The sequence below is a fragment of the Diabrotica virgifera genome, chromosome 1 (genome assembly GCF_917563875.1).
Source record: "Diabrotica virgifera virgifera chromosome 1, PGI_DIABVI_V3a".
Lineage (NCBI taxonomy): Eukaryota > Metazoa > Arthropoda > Insecta > Coleoptera > Chrysomelidae > Diabrotica > Diabrotica virgifera.
Genome location: NC_065443.1, coordinates 75,371,485 through 75,391,612, shown reverse-complemented (window position 1 = coordinate 75,391,612; position 20,128 = coordinate 75,371,485). Strand labels below are relative to the sequence as shown.

Below are 20,128 nucleotides of genomic sequence, written 5' to 3'. Positions count from 1 at the left end.
TTCCCATATCAATCTTCTGTCTTTTTCCTCAGATTTTTCACATACTTTTACCGTGTATTCTGCATCCTCGTTTTCATATGCCTCCCCTTCAAATGCCACTGTTTCGATCATATCTTTTTCGCTTTCATTTGTTAGCTTTATTTCTTCTTCTCCTGAGCTCATCTCTTCTTTTGAGGAATCCCAGTTTTCTTTTGCTTTTGATACTCTCAATTTTTCTTCTTCTGGGCTCAACTCTTCTTTTGAGGAGCCACAGGTTTCATTTTCTTTTGTCTTTTTCTGACTTTTTCTCCCTTTTCTTCTTTGTCCTTGCTTCGTTGCCAAATTCATTTCCACTGTTTGTTCTTTACCTGATTCGTCCGTATTTTGTTTCTCCTGTTCCTTGTCCTGTTCTTCTTCTTTTTCTTCTGTTAGATTCATCGTATTATTTTTAAAATCTATCACTACATGTTTTTCTGCCAATTCGTCAACTCCTACTATCATGTCATGTGACATGTTTGGCATTATTACACATTGTAGTGCATACATCTTCTTACCCAGTCGTACTATTACTCGTATGCCTTCATTTATAGTTGCCAATGTCCGTTTGTTTGCGCCCACTAAATTTACCCTAGGTATTTTGTAAATTAAATTTGTTAAGTTAACTTCTTCTATTAGTTTTCTGTTGACCAATGTTATTTCAGATCCAGTGTCTATCATAATTTTAATTGGTTTCTCGTTGATAAATCCATCCACAAATTTTAAATTAACTCCATTTTTCTTTTCGTTGTTTCTTGCCAATTTAATAAACTCCTTTGGGTTACAAAGGATTCCTGTTTGATTTTTGGTTTTTAGTGAGCGCCGTCGTGAAAAAACGCCGGTTGCTCATCGTAGTTTATATTTTCGTCATAATGTCTCTCTCCGTCATATTCATCTGTCTGGGTATTATTTACTTCTCTTCTATTTTCTCTTGGTCTGTCGGATCTGTTTCGGTTTTCTCGATATCCCTGTTCATTTTGTCTACCATTATTTCTGTTTTCTTGATTTGCGAGTGTGTTGTTTCTATTCTGGTATTCTCGATTTCTGTCCTCATTCCATTGCCTATTTCTTTGTTCATAATTTCCTCTTCCGTTGTCTCTATTTTCGTTTTCCCTTCTGGGATTAAAATCTCGTCTTGTATAGTCCCTCCTATTTTGATTTCTATCTCTGTAATCTTGTGTTTCTCGGGGCCTGTAATCTTCTCGCGACCTTCTTGATTTTCTTTCTCTTAAACGTGATTCTCTTATTTGTAGGAATTGGCATAAACTATCTATGTCTTTGTAGTTTTGCAATGTGATATGGTCTTCCAGCGTTTCTTCGAAATGTCTTGCAATCAGTTCGACTAATTGTTCCGATGAGTAATTATATTGTAAATGTTTTGCGTTATAGTAAATTTGTAATGCATATGTCCTTTCTGATATACCCATCCTATCATTGTATTTCCCATTTTGCAATTCCTTGTTAATTTCCAATTGTTGGACTTTTCCCCAGAAATAATTCAAAAATTTTTGTTCAAATTCTTGCCAACTGTCAAATTCTTCTTCTTTGCAATCGAACCATAGGCTTGCTTCATTTTTGAGATGGTTTCTGATAGTTTCTTTTGCTGTTTCGAAATTTCCGATGTGTTGTATTTTCTTTTTCAGGCTATTTATGAACGGCACTGGGTGTAATCTTCTTACATCCCCGCCAAACCTTATCTTCACGTCATCTGTGCTATGTATAACCATTTCTCTTCTTTCTCCGACATTCTGTTGCGTCCTGTTTTCGGTGACTTGTTTTTCTATTTCTGTGATTCTTTTTTCCACTTCTTCTCTGTCTACTTGAATAGCATTTTCTAACTTATTTTCCAAATTTTCTATTTCCTTTTTCTGGCCATTCGTTAACTCCTCCATTTTGTTTTGAATTATCATTTCTTGTTCTTTCATGTGGTCCTTCATTCTAATTTCTTGTTCTTGCATGTGATCTTTAATTTTCATTTCTTGCTGTTCTATCTCGTTTTTCATTGTTGTCAAACATCCTTTTATTTCCTTTTCATACTTTTCTATGCGTTCCTCTATTTTCTTATTGTTCTCTTCTATTGCTTGTTTTGTTTCCTTTTGATTGTCATCCATTTTTTGCTGTGTTTCATCCATTTTTTGATCCACTTTATCCATTTTCTTTGATGTTTCTTCCTGATTTTTATCCATCGTCCTTTTTGCTTCATCCATTGCTTGTTTTGTTTCTCTTTGATTGTCATCCAGTTTTTGTTCTATTCTTTGTGACTGGAGTTGCATCATTTGCAATAATTTATCTATTCCTGATAATTCTTGCTGTCCTGATGCCATGATTGTAGTGTCTAAAATATCTTCTTGGTCTGAATTATTCTCTTGATTTGAATGTTCTTTTTGTTTTTTGTTGTCCTTGCTTTGGCTTCTTGTCACAGACATTTGTTTTCAAGAAGTACTGTCCCCGCCAAATATGAAATTTTACTAGTATGTTACCAAGACGACTTTTTCTCACCCAAATATTATAAATTGTCAATAAATATATCAAATGTAAATATCGTAAAAATAAAATATTAAATCAGTTATGTAAAATTTGTACCTAAAGAGATCTAAAATTTTATGTTATCAAATGTAAGTATCTCACTTTTTACCACAGGCATATAAATTTTCAAATACCGGCTTTACTCTTTCTATCCTTCAAATTTGCCACTAGAAATACTTTACAATGCCCTCCACGTTGGACGACAGTTGATGTGATCTTGATTATTGATATGAGATAATATTTTTATATGTCATTTAATTTAATCAATGCATTAATAATAATCTAATTAATTTACCAAATCACACATCAATATGTTTTCAATCTCAGGGCTTTTTATAAAATTAATTACTTACATACGTGGCTTCTAAGTATTTCTTAATGGTTCCTAATCGGGATAGGAAAGAAAAGAGTAAAATAATAACACATATGGGTTACAATTGTAATCAAAATATTGTTTATTTTGTTTAAATGGCAATCACTGCTTAATATTTGCTATATCTTATTATTCTTAAACATAACATTGACACATGGGAATCTTATTTCCTTTTGATTTCCAATTTGAAAGTTTTTATTAACATTTAACTATTATGATTTATCAGCAACAATTCTATTTAAGTTTGATGAAGCTTTTCTGATATTATTGATTATGTTTCTTCAAATTTAAATGTGGTATTTACTACGAAAAACCCATACATTCATGTCCAAACAAATGAGACTGACCTTTTTCTGGTGCACTGAGAATGTCTTCACACAAGACCCGTTTCCTGCTATCCTTGGCTGCAATCAAAACCTCGTCCTGGCTTCCAGTAATGTTCTCCTCTGAAACTCACTCGTATAGCTCTCGTTTCCTGCTTCTGTCGTGATGCTGTGTTCTACCTTTTTCGAAACTGCAATCAGCTACCGGGAACTCTTGGCTCAAGGAGGTTCTTTTACTCTCAACCTGGCCTACCTCTCGTTCTACGATAGATACTCCACACTCACGGAACTAAACCGGCTTTCTCACTCTCCGTACACTACCGTCTACTACTCGACTTCACTTCTCGACAGCTCAAAACATTCTGATCTCTATTTGTCATTCATTCCCCTATTTTCTAAATATCCCTTCCAGATTCACAAATCAAACTTCCACCACCAATTCTCATTCGCAGTATTCCTCAAAACCAATTTTTAAACTTTCTAAATATGCTTAATGGATTTCCAAGAAAATAGTTAATTCCCATTCTAAAATTACTTTCTACTATATACAATTTTAATGACCTATTCTCTATTTCCACTTAGTCGTATTTAGCATCGGCTAATGACCGATCCTTCCGCGAACAAACGATAATGACCTATTAACGATTTCACTTGAGTCTTATTTAATCACTTCTTAAAATTAAATATAACAATTTGTTGTATACAGGTTGTTCTAAATTTATATGCCCGTGGTTGAGAAAATTGAAAATATTTTATATTAAATTGAATTTTGTCTATAATTATCAAATTTTAATTTTCATATCAAATAGAAATATAACAATATATATATATAAAGGGTTGTCTACAGCTAATGCCGTTTCCCTTCCGTCAGCCAGGACTTCCATTTTTTTCGATCTTCCCAGTCTCCGTCTTCCAATCCTTTCTTAGACATGGCTTCGTCGACTTCATTTTTCCAAGATCTTCTAGGTCGTCCTCTTCTTCTCGTTCCTCTTGGGCTCCATTCTGCAACCTTGTTTATCCAAGTGTTTTCTGCTCTGCGTACGTGGCCGTACCATTTCAGTCTTCTCTCGTCTATATATTGCAGGGCATCTTTTTCCACTTGCATTCTTCTCCTTATCTCCTCATTTGTTATTCTGTCTCTTCTGGTGAGACCACAGCATCTTCTCCAGTATTCCATTTCGGTTGCCAGAATGCTTTTTTGGGTTTTTTTGTTTATGACCCAAATTTCTGCGGCATATGTCATGATGCTTCTTACTATTGTTTGGTATATCATTCTTTTTGTTTTTCCCTTGATGTTTTTATTCCAGATTACATTATGGAGTTGTCTGATGCAAGATCTTGTTTATCCCAATCTACTTTTTATTTCTGCTTCTGTTGTTCCGCTTTTCGACATTATAAAGCCCAAATATTTAAAATTCTTCGTTCCTTTTATTTCAACTTCTTCTACTTCTAAGTTTTTTACGTCTTCTTCCGATATTACTAAGTATTCCGTTTTCTTCATATTTATTTCCAGGCCCACCTTTTTGTATTCCTCTTTTAGTTTTCTTACCATGTAACTGATATCCTCTTCATCTTGAGCCATCACCACCTGATCGTCTGCGAAACACAATGTGTAGAGATAATCGTCCCTTATCGGTATTCCCATACCCCTACACTTTGTCTTCCAAGTTGTTAGTGCGTGTTCTAAAAATATTTTAAATAGAGTTGGTGACGTTGGGCATCCCTGTAGTAATCCTTTTGTTGTTTTGAAGTTAGCAACTACCTTGTTTCCGATTTTTATATTTACTTCATTTCCACTGTACATGTTTTTGATTGCTTGTGTTAGGTTAGGTGGTATCCCTATTTTAGTCATTGCTTTGTACAGTTCTTTCCTTGGCACGGTGTCGTATGCCTTCCTAAGGTCTATAAACGCCATGTGTACATCTTTGTTCTTAGCTCTTTTTTTCTCTATTGTCTGTTGTATTGTCTGGATATGATCTAGACATGATTTCCCTGCTGTGAAACCTGCTTGTTCTTCTCCGATTTTACCTTCTATATTTTTCTCTATTTTGTTCCTGAGGATACTGCCATACAGTCTTCCCATTGTAGCGATGACGCTTATCCCCCTGTAATTTTCGCAATCTTTTCTGTTACCTTTTTTGTATATCGATGTTATGTAGGCTTCCTGCCATTGTTTAGGGATGTCCTCTCCATTTATTGCTCTTTCCATGATTCGGCATATCATTCTTCTGTGTTCCGTATTTGATTAGTTCCGCCACAATTCCTCCTGGTCCTCCAGCTTTATTGTTCTTCATGGAATTTATTGCTTGTTTCATCTCTTTGTCTGTTATGACTATTTTCTCTTCCTCTGTGGTCATTATTTTTTGTTCGTCTCCATCGATGCTGAATTCTGGTCTTTGCTCTATCAGTAGATTTTTATAGTGGTTCTCCCACTCGTCGTCTGGTATGTATTGTATAAAAGTTTTCTCTTTCCTGTTAGTTCGTAATGATTTCACAATTTTCCAGGCTTCTGAACTTCTTGTTCCTCCCATATTCTGTTCTATACTTCTACATGACCTTTCCCATTGTTCATTTTTTTCTTTCGTTGTAATAGCCCTAACTTCTCTGTTCTTATCTCTATATTTACGGAGGTCTTGTGGATCTTTTGTGCTTAGGTATTTATGGTATAGTTCTTTTTTTTCTTTTATTTTCTCTAAGGTGTCTTCGTGGAATTCCCATTTGTAAGTTTTATCTCTTGTATTTTCTATTTCTCCTAGCGCTTCCAGACCTGCTTGTATTATGCTTTCTCTTATGTGTTCGTATGTACTGTTGATATTCTCCTCAAAACGAAATTCCACTAGCTTCTGATCTAATATTCTTTGGTACAAGTTTCTTATGGAGTCGTCCTGAAGTAAGTGTATCTTCAGTCTTTTTTCTGTTGGTAATTCTTTATGTGGACTCAACAACAGTTGACCAACCTCATCTTTAACGCTCTTGAAATTTGACAGTCCTTCCATATTTTGGTAATTTTTGCTGTGGCAACTTTTGCTACTACGTTTAATCTCTTCCTGTAATGACCCTGTCTTTATGAATGATCCCAGATATAAGTATGAGCTCACAACCTCAAAACCGGTCAATTGTGGTTATGTGTGGAAAATTGTTATGTAGTCGATCCACTATCATGATATTTGTCTTTGATATGTTAATTGCAGACCAAATATTTGACTTTCGTTTTCGAGCAGTCGTATAAGATCAATCAGCTCTGCTTGACTATTTTCAAGAAGGGCTGTGTCATCTGCGAAACGTAGGTTGTTTATTTTATGACCATTTATTGAGATGCCCTTTTCCCATCCTTCAAGTGCTCTTCTCATAATATGCTCCCCATATATATTGAATAATTGTGGAAATAGTATATATACATCCTTCTTTATCTGACACCCCTGGAGGAAATTCATTACAGAAACTCCTGAACAGACAACTCAAACAATTTCAGATTAAACATTAAAAATGTATAATAAACATTTTTAATTTGAGAACTTAGTTTGAATCTCAGATTATTTATTATTTTTATTATTCTGATTAGACAATTTATCAATTTACCTGCAAAGGTAAATAAATAGGTTTATTAACAGCTACTTTTCGTCGAGCGAATTTTAACACTGAGTGTATTTCACGGCTTGAGCATTCAAAATTTTTCGTTCCACTTTATACTGTTGATCAATTTTAAAATTAAGTGAGCAATTACAAAATTCAAAATCACTATCTATCTATGTAGCCCATGTTATCCATTTTAGGACGTAGGCCTCCCCTTATTGTTCACCCATGTGGGACCTACTTGCCTCTTCATGTCATCAAGCCATCTCATCTGTGGTCTTGCTCTACTCCTTTTGTATTCGTATAGTCCCCGGTGTAGTATTTTCTTGTTCCACATATCGTCTCTGTGTTTGATATTGTGCCCCGCAAATTTAAATTTAGATTCGGCTACTTTTTCTCTTACATCCTTCAACTTTGTAATATTTCGAATCCACTCGTTTCGTTTTCTGTCCTTCAAGTGTATTTGTAACATCTGTCTTTCCATTGCTCTCTGTGTTTTTATAAGTTTATCTATAATATTCTTGGTTAGTGTCCAAGTTTGCGCTCCATACGTTATTACTGGTAATACATACCTACTGGTTGAAGACTTTAGATTTAAGATGTTGCGCATATTTCTTATTCTTCAGGATGAAGCTTAATTTGCCAAATGCCGCCCATGCCAATCTTATACTTCTTTTAATTTCTTCTGTTTGATTTTCTCTGCTCTCTGTTATTACTTGCCCCAAATATATAAATATTGTTATGCTCTACTTTATCTGTTTTATTAGATTGATTAGCAAATTCTTAATTTAATTAATCACTCAATTAATTTAATTGCTGCCTATGTAAACAAAACCAAATTCAAATTAAATTTTCTAGTAAACTTTATTCTCAGGGCTAATTTTGTATTCGATGCAATACCTTAAATTCGTGGCTTCTAGTATCTCTAGTTGCTTACTCCTTCCAGGATAAGACAGGGAAATTAAACACATTCAATATCATATAAATGTAATCTATTATTTATTTATCCAATATGCCGTATAAATAAGATTTAAACAAAAATACTAAAATCTAAATTTGTTGCAACAATTTCTTACTTAATAAATCAAGTTTTAATTCTGATGTCTCCTTGTTTTAACACAAAATAATTATTTAAAAAAAATTATCATTTATTCATACTAAATTTAATAAAATTTTCTTTTTTCCTTTTGAATTGATTACTTAAAGTTGGAATGACTAACTGAGTTCTAGAACTGTTCAATACAAAAGAAAAATTAGCATATATGGTGTGGATAAAACAAACTCTCTCCGTTTCAACAAATGATTTGACTAACCTTTTTGTTTCTTCACTCCTTCTTCTCCCAGATTGCGTCGTCCTTGATTCTTCCTCACGTACTCTTTGGATGTTGCGACAAAGTCCCTCTTGTCGAAGCTGCTTCAAAAACAAACAAAACCAGGACTCGCTCCAATTCTCCTCAGTTTCTCCTTGCTCGATATCTTGTGCAAATAGATACCAATCAGCTACTCGTTCTAGACAGAACAAAGGAATCTTCCTCGGACACAGGAAAATTTTACTTCTCAACCGGTCAACAATTTCGTTTCAACTTGATTCTGCTCGCAAAGGCCGATTTCACCACTTTACACTGACTTCTCACTTTTCAAAAACTGGACTGCTCTCTCCCGATACTAATCACACAGTCTATCTTTTCTCTCTCCAATTCAGACTCCACATTCTCATCCCTTCCATCGATCTTTCTCTACCCAAAACATTCATACTTTCCTTTCCTAAGAATCCAACTTAATTTGTATCCAACTTTCCATTTTGTTAAAATTCTAAGAGACATCAAATTACTATCGTTTTTTCAAAGAACTAAACAAAAGGCCTTACATTCTAAACTCATTAAAATTTGTTTACCGTTTAAAACTTCTACGAATTATTTACAAAAATCCTATTGATGATTACAAAACGATATACCAATATTTTCGAAGCATTGTCTGTAAATCCTTTCAAAAAACCCATTAACGAAAACCACATTAACGATTTCACCTTCCCCGAAAAAGCACTGTTTATTAACTAAATTGGACTCTATACAATTTTTGGTCATATACAGGGTGAAGAAAATCTATGATCTCGTGGTCTGTAATATAAATTTATTTTCTGAATTTTTCCAAAAAAAAACATTTCTACAACAATATATATTCTCGTACTTGTTCTATTTCAATTCCTCGAATTGAAATAGCAGTATCTTGTTCTGTGTTTGTCATCGTCTTTGTTTCTTTGTATTCTTAAACATACTGTTTTCGCCTGGTAATTATGTATGCATTAATTTCTGTTTTAGACTAACGTCTTACATTTTGTAAACGATGGTTCAGCGAAACTGATGTTTAGTTATCAAAAAGTGCTATATTATACTCCTTTATGCTTGATTCTGAAAGCACTGTGTAGTTACAGCGACCAGTATATTTATCAAAGATTAATTCAAGGTTGCGAGGATGATACATACTATGTAGAGTAAGTATTTTTATTAACTTTAAATTTATTGTACATAAAACTTTTTTTAATAAGTTAACAGTCATTGGTTTTCTAGAAAGACATAATCATTATTTCTGCATTTATCCTAAAGGTCTCTCACCAATGTATATTTTGGTCTTCCTTTTATGGCAATTAGAAGGGTTGCTTTACCTTTGGAGCAAGGCGTTAGTTAATTACGAATACACTATTTACTCATCACTGTTTTATTGTTTCTCAAAATATACTTATTAATACGGATAGAACTTGGTTGATGACAGTAACCATTGTATTCTACCCAAGGTGTCACTCTCAGGCAAGCCCCAAATGTAACTAACTTCTCTCCAATATATTCGCGTCCTCATTTATTTTAATACCAAAATATTATGGTAGGGGAGCCCAAACGGGGATTTTTGCAGTTACTCGAGCGCGTCAGATTATCATATGGAAGAAACATTATACCCTCTAAATGTACCCCTACCATATATGGACTCTTAATACAGGGGACTACGTTGAGGGCAGTCCGTCAGATTAGTAAAAAAAATTTATCCTTCGAAATATTCGAGCACGTCAGATTAAGATAAGGTAAGTTAAGTATATGTAGAACAGTGTATATTTCAATAATCTGACGATTTGAGCGGGACCTAACGAAATGAGTGAGTCACAAAGTTGTAAAAAAAACGTCAACTTGAAATACTCGAGCGCGATGAATTTTTTTTTATTTTGAAGGAAACCCTTTTGAGGATTAGGAAAAAAATATAATCTGACGATTTTCATGGGGCGATGTAGCTAAAACAATAAATAAAGGGGAGCGTACAGCTGCCCAGAACTGTATTTTCCATTCTGCGTCTCCTGGAAAGTACCGTTGCATTAAATTTTCTTTATTAGTATCATTTATTGGCTGTTTAATCAGCGTATTATAAACGTTAACCCATTATACATCCATAAGTTGAAGTAGTTTTAATAAAACTACCCGTCATCGAATACCTACATAAAATTTCTATGTACTTATAATAATCACGGACAGCTTTTTTTTTCTGTAAACGTAATGCGTCGGCGTCGTCAGGGAGAATTCAATAAATTTTATTGTTGTCTATCAACACAACTTTGTGAATTTAATGCCGTAAGTTTTGTATGCATTACAATAATGAGTGATGTAGGTGTGAAATGTGTATTTTGTGGAGAAGAAACGTGTGGAACATTTCAGAAGTTTACACCGAAAACTTTAAAAAAATGTATAACTATTTTGGAGTATCGTAAAGTGAAACCGGTTCAAAAAAGTTGTAGCAACGCTTATGTTACGGCCGAAATTTCGAACGAAACGTCTTTAAACGATAGCTATTATCATTCCCACTGTTACAAACTTTTTACGGCTGTAAAAATACCGCCCGATTTTCAAAGGCAAAATGGAATTACACCGGAAAGTGCATAGAAATGTGATGATACACCAGAACTTGCTCAAGAAAGTCCCGAATCATCTATTTCTAGCACCTCCACAGTGCAGACTGTTAGACCAACAGTAGAAGAGTAAGTGTTAGTGTAATAGATTAACAAATAGTCCATTGAAAAATCGGATTTAGGTTTGCATTTTTTAGAAAACACAGTTTTATTTTCTAAACTCAACCGCCACTGGGTAGCCACCAGTCTCTGCCGCCATCATGAAAAAAGGGGTGCAAATGTTTTTTATATCTTACAAACTGTTGGTTTTACAAAACACTGTTTTTTGGTGCTAATGGAATTCTCTATAGCTTTACTCCTGTAACATTTTACCGTAAAATATACAGGGTGTCCCGAAAAGAATGGTCATAAATTATACCACACATTCTGGGGTCAAAAATAGTTCGATTGAACCTAACTTACCTTAGTACAAATGTGCTCACAAAAAAAGTTACAGCCCTTTGAAGTTACAAAATGAAAATCGATTTTTTTCAATATATCGAAAACTATTAGAGATTTTTTATTGAAAATGGACATGTATAATTCTTATGTCAGGAACATCTTAAAACAAAATTATAGTGAAATTTGTCCACCCCATAAAAAATTTATGGGGATTTTGTTCCCTTAAACCCCCCCAAACTTTTGTGTACGTTCCAATTATTTCATTATTGTGGTACCATTAGTTAAACACAACGTTTTTAAAACTTTTTTGCCTCTTAGTATTTTTTCGATAAGCCAGTTTTTATTGAGATGCGGCTTCTTTTTCAATATATTTACGTAAAAATTTTATGGGGGTTTTGTTCCTTTAAACCCCCCTAATGTTTGTGTCCGTTCCAATTAAACTATTATTGTGGTACATTATTTAAATTGTGTATTAAATTATACATTATTTAAATTAAATTAAACTATTATTGTGGTACATTATTTATTGTACCATTAGTTAAACACAGTGTTTTTAAAACTTTTGTCTCTTAGTCTTTTGTTCATAAGTCACCTTTTATCGAGATGTAGCTTCTTTTTCAAAATATACCTAAAAATGTAAATTATAAATAAATTTTCAGATTATTAACAGGTCTCTATAACCGTACTTAACCATATACAAATATGTGGTGGATTCGGCAAATATTCAAAATATCTCGATAAACACTGGCTTATCGAAAAAGTACTAAGAGGCAAAAAAGTTTTAAAAATAATGTGTTTAACTAATAGTGCCACAATAATAATTTAATTGGAACGTACACAAAAGTTTGGGGGGGTTTAAGGGAACAAAACCGCCATAAAATTTGTATGGGGTGCACAAATTTTACTTAATTTTTTTTAAGGTATTGCTGTCGTGAAAATGCCACATGTCAATTTTCAATAAAAAATCTCTGAGAGTTTTCGATATATGAAAAAAAATCGATTTTCATTTTGTAACTTCAAAGGGCTGTAACTTTTTTTGTGTGCGCTATTGTATATAGGTAAGTGAGGTTCAATCAACCTATTTTTTACCCCAGAATCTGTGGTATAATTTATGACCAATCTTTTCGGGACACCCTGTATATTAACGGAGTTATTAACAAAAAATGTGAAGACTTCTAGTGGGCGGAGTCCATTTTTTTGTATACTATTTTCAGACATTATCTGAAGGGGTCCATACCAATTAAGTATTTTCTCTTCGATCGTGTCTATTATATTATCAGTAGTAATTGCACAAGAGCTCTAAAATTCTATATTCATTTTAGAGATCGAGTGCAATTTGTTGCGATTATTTCATGAATAAAACTGTTCAAAACCAAAATTTTATTGTAATTTATTTATGTAAGTACAAATTAGTACAATTAAACACACAGTTGTTATAAATATGTATTTGACGGTTGAAAGTCATCACTTTTATAATTTTTAAAACATTTGTCATTAATGTCACTGAATGTATTTTTTCGTAGCAACGAAGAGCATCTGACGTAATATGCTTGACGACGGGCAATTATCAAAAAAGTTATCAGTAGTAATAACCCAAGGACATTGATAATTGTTCGAAAAAATTTTATAACAGATTTCGAAAGCTTGTTGCTTGGAAACAGACCGACGCCGTAGGCGGAGGTCTGTTGCCTGTAAGCAACAAGCTTGAGAAAGTTGTTAAAAAATTTTTGAGCATTTATCAATGTTCGAGGGTTATTCGAATAGAAAATTTTTTGCTGGTTATGAAAAAAAAAATACAGAGCAGAAACAATTTATTTAAATGTGCAATTAACAAAGGAACAATTAGAAAAATTTAATGAAGATAATTAATAATTTCATTAATATTCTCATCAGTATTACAACCAAATCGTGACATTTTGAAATATTGAATATTTGAAATGTCAAAATCGAAATGAAACGAAATGTAGGTATCCACCCAGATAGCACAAGTACGTTTTATGGACATCCAATGGACGTACATCTGTGTACATTGGAACGTCCAATGGACGTCCCGCTAAGGTACAATGGACATCCGATGGACATCCAACGAATGTCCAGAGTTCACAAAATTGGACGTCCATAGAACGTCCGCTACAAACGTACATTGTACGTTGTATTGGAGCTTTCAGTGTACACCTTATGTACATTCAATGTACGTCTTATGGACATGTGTAGGACACTTTTCAGAAAGCAATCTAGTATCCATAATTTTGTGAATACATAGCAAAAAGCCTTTATAGGAAATAGTTCCTTATAATACTAAACTTATGCTTAAAAATATTACACAAAAGACCTTTTTTATTTCTCTTTACTATAACTTCATTATAAGGTTTGTTCCAACATGAACTTTTGGACGGCCCAGAAACCGTCACGAAACTACTTGTACCGTTTGTTGTGCGCATGTTCGTAATTGTATCGCCCAGTTATCGTCCCATGACGGTAATCATATATTTGTCATTTTTGTTGGTGACAGCTTGTGTGCTTTTAGTCGATCAAAGGCTCAAAAAATTTAAAGAATTAAATCCTAGTGCTCAAGTCAGTCCAACCAGCACATTATGCATTTGCCCGATTACTGAAATGATCATCACGAAACCGTCACCGAAAGATCACAATTCTTGTTGGAACAGTGGGAAGGACGATCCGATGACGATCATATTTTTGTTGGAACGGATTTTGTTTACTGCGCAGGAGCGTTACCGTTTCGTGACGGTTCTCGGTCGTGTTGGAACAAACCTATAATATATACTTTATTATAGGAACTAGGAACTTCATTAATGCACGACTGCACTTGCACGATAAATAGAAAACACAAATATATCACAGGATGTATTTTCATAAAGACGAGATTCAGATATTGACGCCTTAGGAAGCATGCACATTAAAAGAGGTTTAATCTCTGTTCTGTTTCTGTTCCAAACTATTTTTAGAGTCAGTACCGTTGTTGTATATTACAAGCGCGTTTGCCATTTTGTGAATTATCATAAATAAACCATCCTTCAGTATTCCACAACAATTAACAGCGATAATCCCCTAAAAGTACCTGCCTAATACTACCTTTCACGACCGATAGCGCGAAGAGCGACAACATTGTCAAGAAGATTCTCATTTAGTTTGTATTGGGACTTAATCTAATAGTCGCGTTTTGTCTAAAATATCCATGGACCACAAATGGATGTCCAATGTACGTTGAAATCAAACGTCCAATGGACGTCCCGTAATGTACGACATAGTACGTCCAGTTTTGGTCCATGGACGTTTGGACTTTAAATGTACGTTATATGGACGTACATCGGACGTTGTGTGCTATATGGGCATAGCTACATGATTGAGTGAAAACAGCCCATGGGATCTGTTTTCAGTATAATGTTGGTTTTATTGGTTGTATTCAATCAGATGACCACAAATTAATTGATTTCATTGAATTTCTAATTGAGCAAAAAATTTTCGATTTAATTTAGATTTCTGTAGCTTTCTATTGGTCAGAATCTCCTATGAATGAAATAATCTAGATAAATTTCCATTTTTTTTTGTAATATCTTCGCTTCTCACCCTATCAAGTCTAGTGAGCCGGAACATCGTCTACAATAATTCATTTCCATGGCCTTAATCTTTAATTTGTTTCTTTGGTATGTTTCCCAGAGTTTGGCGACCTACAACAATAAAATAAATAAAAAATTATTCATAAGTTCATAAACATTCCTGATTACAGAAACACGAGATGACGAAGAAAGTGACCGAATGGAAACCAACTTCGAATACGAATCCAGTGAGGATGAATAATAAAATACTTAATTTTAATATTTCTTTACCTAGTTTTATATCAATAAATTATATAATTGTACATATATATGTATATTATTTTCAACATCCAGTAATAAAAAAAAATAAAATTTTTCAAATTGTCAGATTAACAATTGTCCTCCATATAATTGTCAGATTATTATTAAGGACGATTAGGACATCAAGTTGAACCAACTGTATGAAAATCTGACACGCTCGAGTATTTCAAGGTCGCATTTTTTTTTACATCTTTAAAAATCGGCCATGATTTTGGCCCCGTCAAAATCGTAACTGTATGAAAATCTGACACGCTCGAGTATTTCAAGGTCGCATTTTTTTTACATCTTTAAAAATCGGCCATGATTTTGGCCCCGTCAAAATCGTCAGATATTTGAATAACATACTTTTTTGAGTTCACTTAACACCCACTCTGAATATCTGACACGCTCGAATAACTTCTTTTTTTTTTGTTTTTTTCTTCCTCTTTTTACGTCAACGTTCCCCTCACTACTCGTCAGATTAATGTCTTTTGGTTATCAGAAAGACATAGTGGGTATACACTATGAAAATCTGACGCGCTCGAGTATTTTCATGTGACTGTTTTTTTTTACATTTTTGATAATTGTTTACACACTCAAGCGCCCACTAAAATGGAAAACTTTACTTAACTTTTTTTGGTTTTAGGACCTAATCTTCACAACCCAATAGGTCTCCATAACGCTCGAGTAACTGCAAATTTAGTATACTTCCCTCCCCTACTGTTATGAAACATACACACTCTCAGTATGTCAAGTTTAATTATATAACACATGTTATTGCTTACCTAGCAGAAAACCACTATGTCATCAAATGCACACCTTTGTGTACTCTACTTTCGCAAGTAAACAATTGATCATATGTTTTGTTATTTATCAATCTATAAATATCGTAGTTGGCTAATTATTTCGTATTTTAAAGGATTTCTAAACTCATATTTTGTAAAAACTATTCGTAATATATTTATCTCTCTATACTAGTCTATACTCAACTACTCCATCAATTCATGAAGACTGGGAATATTAAGATTACGTACCTACATTATTATCTTTGTTTTTCTTGTTAGACAATGGCTTCTAAAGTGTTAGACAATTATATGTACTTATGTTAATTTATAATGAATGAACATAAATAATGAATATTGACTCAAACTTACATTTTAGCTGTGTACAGAACATGCTGCGTATAGTTCACAGAGAAAACCTTCACACAACGGAAGACTGTCGTCTGTATCTAGGCAAAATGTTCCGAGTGAAATTCTATGAATGTCCAGAATGGTCGACAGATAAAGAAGTAGCTGAGTTCATTTTGAAAAAGTGTATATTAATTCATCTAGACAACAACGAGGATAAGTTTAACATGCTAGTTTTCATGGCACAGAAACTGTTTTCTTTCGCACAGGACAAATGCAAGGTAGAAGGTGCTGATGCTGTAATGATGCAGGAGCTGTTATTAGGTCAGTTTTAACTTTTTTTGTATGGTTATAGAGAATTCAATTTAGAATTCTGTCTTCATGCCAGCGTGTTAGATTTGTTCTTTATGCGTAATATAATATATCTCTTTTCCTCACTATCGATGGGTTTTGTACTTTCGTCACTACACGACAGCAACTATTTTACACAAAGCCTTTCTATTGTCTTACAGTTTGTCAAATATACGGCGATGCTTGGCCGTATTGATATTAGGCTCCACTTACGATGCGCAGTCAACAGAAACACAATTCACAATCGCAAACAGAAGCACAATCGCAAAGTATCACCGTATATTTGACAAGCTGTACCTGCTAATCCCAATCTGCTTCAATATTCTGCAGAAATCTGTTCTGAACTTTTAATAGGCACTGCGTTAGGAATTTACCTATTGTGGTGTTGGGACGTGTTGTTAAGATTTTAAAATGTATTTCAAATTATTTTGCAAACCAAGTTTGTTGTCTTATCTTGTCTTAATAACAAAAAAAACCTCAAAATACAAAAATGTAGTGACTTTTTCTATTATTAGTTCGTTAATCATTGGCTTACATCTGATGTGAGCTCTTGGCTATAACCATTGACTGGGTCTTTTCATGGGGTATTAGTAAGTTGAACTTGTGTTCTGTTATAGTGAATCTGTAAAGTAGCCGCTGGAAGTCATCTTCATTGTCTTCCATGATTATTGCATCATCCGCATAGCAGATTATACTCCAAGCCCAGTTTCCCATTTTGATTTCATTCACCCTTTCTATTATCTTGTCCATGATCATGTTAAATAGATTGGGACTGAGGCTATTCCATTGCGCGAATCCTGACGACACGTTCATTTCTTCGGACAGTCCATGTTCCGATTTTATTCTTGTTTTATTGCGACTGTTATTCTCTGTTTGTTACTATGTGTTTCGTATTGAAGTAGTTTAAGTACAATAAATTCCCCATTATAAAGTTATTTTCTTGTTTTGGTTCATTTTGCACGATTTTGACAATAATTAAAATATATTGAATGACTTTGTTTATGAATTTTATAACACTACTGATAAATCACTTTGAAATACTTCACAAAAGTAAAAATAGGGCTTGAACGACTTTTACATTTTATTTTCTTTAATTTTTTATTTTAAATAACGCAGTTTTTTGTAGTGCCTAACCATCCAAAAGAAGGAAGGTTTATTCTAAGGCTTGCTCTATTTACGATTGTTTTCTATGACCCTGTAAAATAAACTAGTGATTACAGCGCACTTGAGATGCCGTATCCATATTTTTTATTTATAGGGAAATTTTTATTTTTTTCTGGGAAGATTCTTCTAAAATTTAATTACCGTCAAAAAACATAAAACACAACAACATTTTTGTTTATTTTCAGAGAAAATATAGTAGTAAAAGAAAAAAATGTCGATGGGTAAAAGGACAAATATTGTATGTCCAAAATTGATGTTTTCGGTGAAATCAATTTAAAAGTTTGAGTTATCCGTGACAAACCGTACATACTTTAAAAGAACAAAATTACAGTTAAGTTCGTGTTACACCTTTCTTTTATATCCTATTCAATTCTATTTCTGTTAGAGTTAAATGTTAATCACATTTAACAAGCTAAAAGTAACCCCCTGCATGGACATACAATAAATGTGAAGTAAAACATGGACATACAATATTATTTCCATACTGCAATTGTGAAACTATCATAAAATCAGGTTTAAAATAGTATTAGTAGTACTAGTAGTACATACGCAGACTTGTGCAACACATACCATAGGTTGACGACCTCCAATAATATGGACAAAATATTGTATTTTTGGGCATACAATAAAAGAGTCGTTTGGTTTTAATTTTGTGAACAGCATTTTGTGTGACAAATATTGTATTATTGGACATACAACATTTGTGTTCTAAGTTTATGGTACTGTTGATGGACATATCTTTAATGTTACTTTAGTAACTAGCAAACCGTTCTAAGAGGATATACAATATTTGAGCACAATAAAGATTTCATCTCGACTGGTATAGACCAGGGCTATCTCATTTTAAACAAAAATGGACATACAATATTTGTCCTCTTAGCCATCGATATAAAACCTACTGTTTGACAGGAAAGAACATGTTTACTGCATTTTTTTAAAACATTTTTTTCTTTTAGGTGGTCACTTATATTTACAAATCCTTAAGGAAAAAATGTATTCTTGGTTGAACGGGCTGAAACTGAGTATTTTGAAGTTGGCTAAAGCTGCCACTTTCTCACTTTCTCAAACAGAAATCTTGAGAGCAGCAAAAAATAGTGGAGGGATTGAAAGTGCCATGGGTAATTTCTTAGCCACTGGCAATTTAAGTAGCATATCAGGATTAGGACTTATGCAAGATAAAGGTACGATAGTTATAAATAAACTAGTGATTTTATCCGTCGCTATGCGACGTGAATCTAATAACATGCCATCCACAGTCACTCTACTCAATTTTTTTAAAATTTCAGGATTAAACTTTCAAAAGAATTAAAAATTAAATTTTTAAAATAGTTAACGTCTTGTATGTAAACCAAGTTACATAAAGCTTTAAATTATTTTTCTTAATAAAGTAACCAATATTTTTTCAATTTTGCGGAAATATTAATTACTGAGTAAGTATAGTATGTACCTAGATATTTCGAGTAAGTATATTTGAATCGTTAACGTAAAACGACTTATTATGTCTATGAAAACGACACGTAAAATAGATGGAAGTGTCCATTTACTATTTATTCCCTTTAAAGGGGAGGCCTTTATAACATAATATTTTTAACGTTATTTGTTAATAAATTCCTTTCAAACTATTAGGGGAGTGCATATAGATTTTCACTTCGGAAAAAATCAAACAAGATAGAACTTTTTGTAATTTAATTAAGAAATGTTTAATAAACAACATATCAAAAAGTTCTACTCCAAAAGTGGGTGCTTCATTTTTTATTAAACAAATGAACTACGAAATTAGATGTTTTTTTTTAAATAACTCTGAAATCATAAATTTTATAAAAAAACTGACTTGACCATTGAAAAATTCAGAAAATTTTACAAAAAAAAAAACCTTACATAAAGAATTTTCTAAAATTAAATCTGTATCTTCTATAATTTTTTATTTATAACGCTAAATTCACCCTTCTCACAAACATTGGCGCACTGTAAACTAGCGTACGGCGAAGTGCACGGTTGAGTTATTTTAATGTAATTCTTTAACTAATGGATCAAATGAAATTTTACAAATTGAACTTGAAAGAAGAATAATTAAGCTATCTTATGATTATAATAAAAAGAAATAAAATATATGGGCATAAGTACGGTGGGGGCGGAAAGTGAGCCTTACATGAATTTTGTTTAAAATTTTTTTAAAAATGTGTAACTAATACAATTTTTCTTATAAAACCCTCAATTTTGCACAACTTACCTTTCAAGTATCTTACTAAATGATGTTTTATTAAAAAAAAAATCTCAAAAATTTAATTCAAATGATATGACGACGTCTCAAAAAATGTAATTTTTGAAATCTTCGTAGTTTTATAGAATTATCACCAATTTTAGACGGTATTACTTAAGTTTGAACAGATCCATTACAGTTTTATAAGTGTTTCTTAAAGCTTAGGATGTAATCTTTAAAATGCACCAAATTATTTTACTTTAGAAATGAAATAGACTATTTCTTTTTG

At 33.0% G+C, this 20,128-nt stretch overlaps 1 protein-coding gene across 2 annotated transcripts in view; it reads left to right on the top strand.

Annotated features, from left to right (window-relative positions):
- Positions 1-20,128, top strand: part of LOC114330230 (DNA-directed RNA polymerase I subunit RPA2) — a 178,156-nt gene that overhangs the window by 60,921 nt on the left and 97,107 nt on the right. For both annotated transcript variants that reach the window (XM_050641658.1, XM_050641649.1), the window contains exons 4-6: positions 9,129-9,301; positions 16,156-16,448; positions 18,596-18,820. In XM_050641658.1, coding sequence (XP_050497615.1) covers positions 9,129-9,301; positions 16,156-16,448; positions 18,596-18,820 — 691 coding nt within the window. The remainder of the gene's footprint in view (positions 1-9,128; positions 9,302-16,155; positions 16,449-18,595; positions 18,821-20,128) is intronic.